The 3,155-nt window shown below is 43.0% G+C and overlaps 1 protein-coding gene across 1 annotated transcript in view; it reads left to right on the top strand.

Moving 5' to 3' along the window:
- The window catches only part of Tada2a (transcriptional adaptor 2A), a 50,333-nt gene that overhangs the window by 33,337 nt on the left and 13,841 nt on the right, over positions 1 to 3,155 (top strand). The window contains exon 9 of the mRNA XM_021176615.2: positions 1,628 to 1,691. Within this exon, the coding sequence (XP_021032274.1) occupies positions 1,628 to 1,691 (64 nt within the window). The remainder of the gene's footprint in view (positions 1 to 1,627; positions 1,692 to 3,155) is intronic.

Raw genomic sequence — 3,155 nt, 5'->3', positions numbered from 1 at the left:
CTTACACAAAGCTAAAAGACATAAAGTCCTTAAGATAGTTCTAGGGTGTGCTGAAGTCATTAAATTACAGTACTTTCAGGCTCTTATGAAGAGTGTTTTTTTTTTTTTTTTTTTTTTTTTTTTGGTTTTTCGAGACAGGGTTTCTCGAAGAGTGGTTATTAAGCAGTGCGGTGCTAAGTTATATGCTACTCAGGGTTTCTTCTAGAATTGTTAATAATTAGTCTACACTTTTTAACTCTGGAGGTCTTCTAATTATTAACTGCCTGTGAATTTTTTTTTAATTAATAATTTTATTCATTTACACTTCAAATGATATTCCCCCTTCCTGGCTACCCCTCCACCAGCTGTCCTCCTGTCCCATCCCCTCCCCCATAGTTTTTTTTTTTTAACTTTTAAGTTTTTATTAATAAACTATTAAGCCAGGTTTAGGATAGGACTAACAGAAAGTAATGCCACTAACAGCCAACAGGTTCATTGTTTTTTAGACAGGGTTTCTCTTTGTAGCCTGGCTGTCCTTGAACTTGCTCTGTAGACCAGATTGGCCTTAAACTCAGAGACCCCCCCTGCCTCTATCTCCCAAGTTCAGGAATTAAGAGTGTGCGTCATCATGTCCAACTCCATTGTTTTTCTAGCAGCTCTGGACCTGGTCACCTGCATTTAGATTCCTGATCTTTCCTTAGCAGTGTGTGGTCTGGGGCTGGTTGTTTTCCGAGCATGCTGTAGTGGGACCACAGGAGAATAACAGGAAACACAGGGTACCATAGAGCTTGAGCTCCTGTAAGTGGTGGGGTGTAGCAGAAGAGTTAGAAGCAAGGGAACTGCATCAGCAAATTACGTAGTAAAATATAATCCTCACTCCCATTTGGAGGCAGGGAGTTGGAGAAGGCAGGGAGCACAGTCAGTACAAGAATGTTCTTCTGTAAGGAGGCACAGGGATGACAAGAAGCAGGATGCCTGCGTTGAGGGATAGGATTAGGCAGAAAGAGATGGCTGGCTATGTAGGAAGAGAGCAAAGATGTTCCAGGTTGGTTTCTTCTGTCTTGGACAACTAGCTTTGCTGTAATGCTGTTAACCAAGGTAAGAATTTTAGAAGATGGGAAAGAGGCAGAAACTGATTCCAGCCCTCCCTCTTGTTCACTGACACCGAAGCTAGGATTGGAGCACGAGCAAGCAAGGCATGGCTTTACAGTGTGTAAGCTGCTTAATGCATCTTTTCATTTAGAGCGCAGAACTCAACAGCCGAAAATGCTGTTCCAGCAGCGTGCCAACGCTGTCCATCAGGGCTGTCCTGTGGTTGTCTCTTAGCTGAACCCTGTGCCATTACCGCAGTAACATTTGCCTGGTCTGGGCTTGGTTGCTAGTGCTACTAAAATAATGATAACACTATGATGGAGGGATTTAGTGTGCTCAGATATTCTTTATAGAATAGTTAAGGTTTGGTTAAGCCAGGTATGGTAGCACATGCTTCTAATCCCAGCTCTTGGGAGGGAGAGGCAGGAGGATAGCTGTAAATTCAAAGCCAGCCAATATGGCAAAACTCTGAATCAACACTCTCTCTTAGAAATAATTGTTTGACAGGGGATTTTTTGTTTAAGTTTGTTATTTATGTGTACATTTGTATTTATAGCTCTGAAGATGGCTGTGGTAGACATCTATCATTCCAGGTTAAAAGAGAGGCAAAGAAGAAAAAAGTAAGTGTGGGAAAGCCATCATGTTTCCTCTCACCTTTGGACTGTTGGTTGCATGTTGTCCTTAAGAACGCTCTACTTGTGGCTTACCGTGTGACCTTGTGTGGTGTGTGGAATAGGGTTTGCTTATGTAGCCCTGGATTTCCTGGAACTGATCTGTAGACCATGCTCAAACTCAAGAGATTCACCTGCCTCTGCCTCCAGAGTGCTAGGATTAAAGGTGTGTGCCACCACAGTCCAGCTTTGATCCATAAGTGTTTTAAGAAATTCTGACAAGCTTCACTGCTCTTTCCTTTCCAGCAGATTGAAATAGACCCTTAAGGACGGGAAGTCTAGCTCAGCAGCAGTGTAAGGCCCCAAGATCAATCCTCAGAGTCCCCTCCCCCCCAAATGTTTTGCTCTAATTTTCATAGTAGATAAATAGATAAACAGAAAACAGACAATTACATATACATTAAGGCATATACACTATAAAATCTGACTGTTGTATTACAGTGGCTAACAGTCAAGAAAGACTGCAGGAACGTGCCATGTATGCAGACATGTTTGTTGCTGTGATAGTACTTATTTTTGGATTCACTTGTATCTGCAATAAAAAGGAGATGTCTGTCATTGGGAGAGACTTGAAGGATGTGTAGTGATGCTTTCTCCAGCATGTCTGGAACAGCGCCTATGAGGTGCTGCAGAGGCTCCAGCTGCTCCCCGAGAAGCCTCAATGCCAATCACAAGCATCTCTGGCATAAGTCAGAGGTGCTGGATGTGTAACCAGTGTGGCTTACTTGAATTTGCTTCGTATAGCACTCACAGAGTATTGTAGAGCTTGGTTATTAAGAGTTGCTGTTAAGTCTTACATTCGTGATGTTCTTCCATTTAACCACGGTCAGGCTGTATTTCAAGTGGCTTCAGAGTAGGTAAATGCACGGTTGTTATAAATGCTTAATATGTGATCGTTGTGTCCTTTCTTGGATCTTGGCTAGCATTTCACTTAAATGACTCTTCTTAATTATCATTTCTACAAGCTGTGTAGGTTATTATCATAGTGACAGATTCCTTTACCATCTTGACAGACACATGTTTTTCAGCATTTGTCAGGAGTAGCTGTCATCTGTGAGAGTCCTCTCTGTCCCAAGAGGAGCAGTGGTTCTCAGCCTTCCTAGTGCTTCTGACCCTTTATCACATGTCCTCATGAGCTGACCTCCAACCATAAAATTATTTCGTTGCTACTTCATAACTGTAGTTTTGCTACTGTTATGGATAGTAATATAGGTATTGATAGGCAGGATACCTGATATGTGACCCCCAGAGGGGTCAGGCCCACAGGTTAAAAACTGCTGATTTAAGCCGGGCGTGGTGGGCACGCCTTTAATCCTAGCACTCGGGAGGCAGAGGCAGGCGGATTTCTGAGTTCGAGGCCAGCCTGGTCTACAAAGTGAGTTCCAGGATAGCCAGGGCTATACAGAGAAACCC

Source organism: Mus caroli, chromosome 11 (genome assembly GCF_900094665.2).
Source record: "Mus caroli chromosome 11, CAROLI_EIJ_v1.1, whole genome shotgun sequence".
Lineage (NCBI taxonomy): Eukaryota > Metazoa > Chordata > Mammalia > Rodentia > Muridae > Mus > Mus caroli.
Note: the sequence above shows the minus strand (reverse complement) of the source record. Positions and strands in the feature narration are given on the sequence as shown.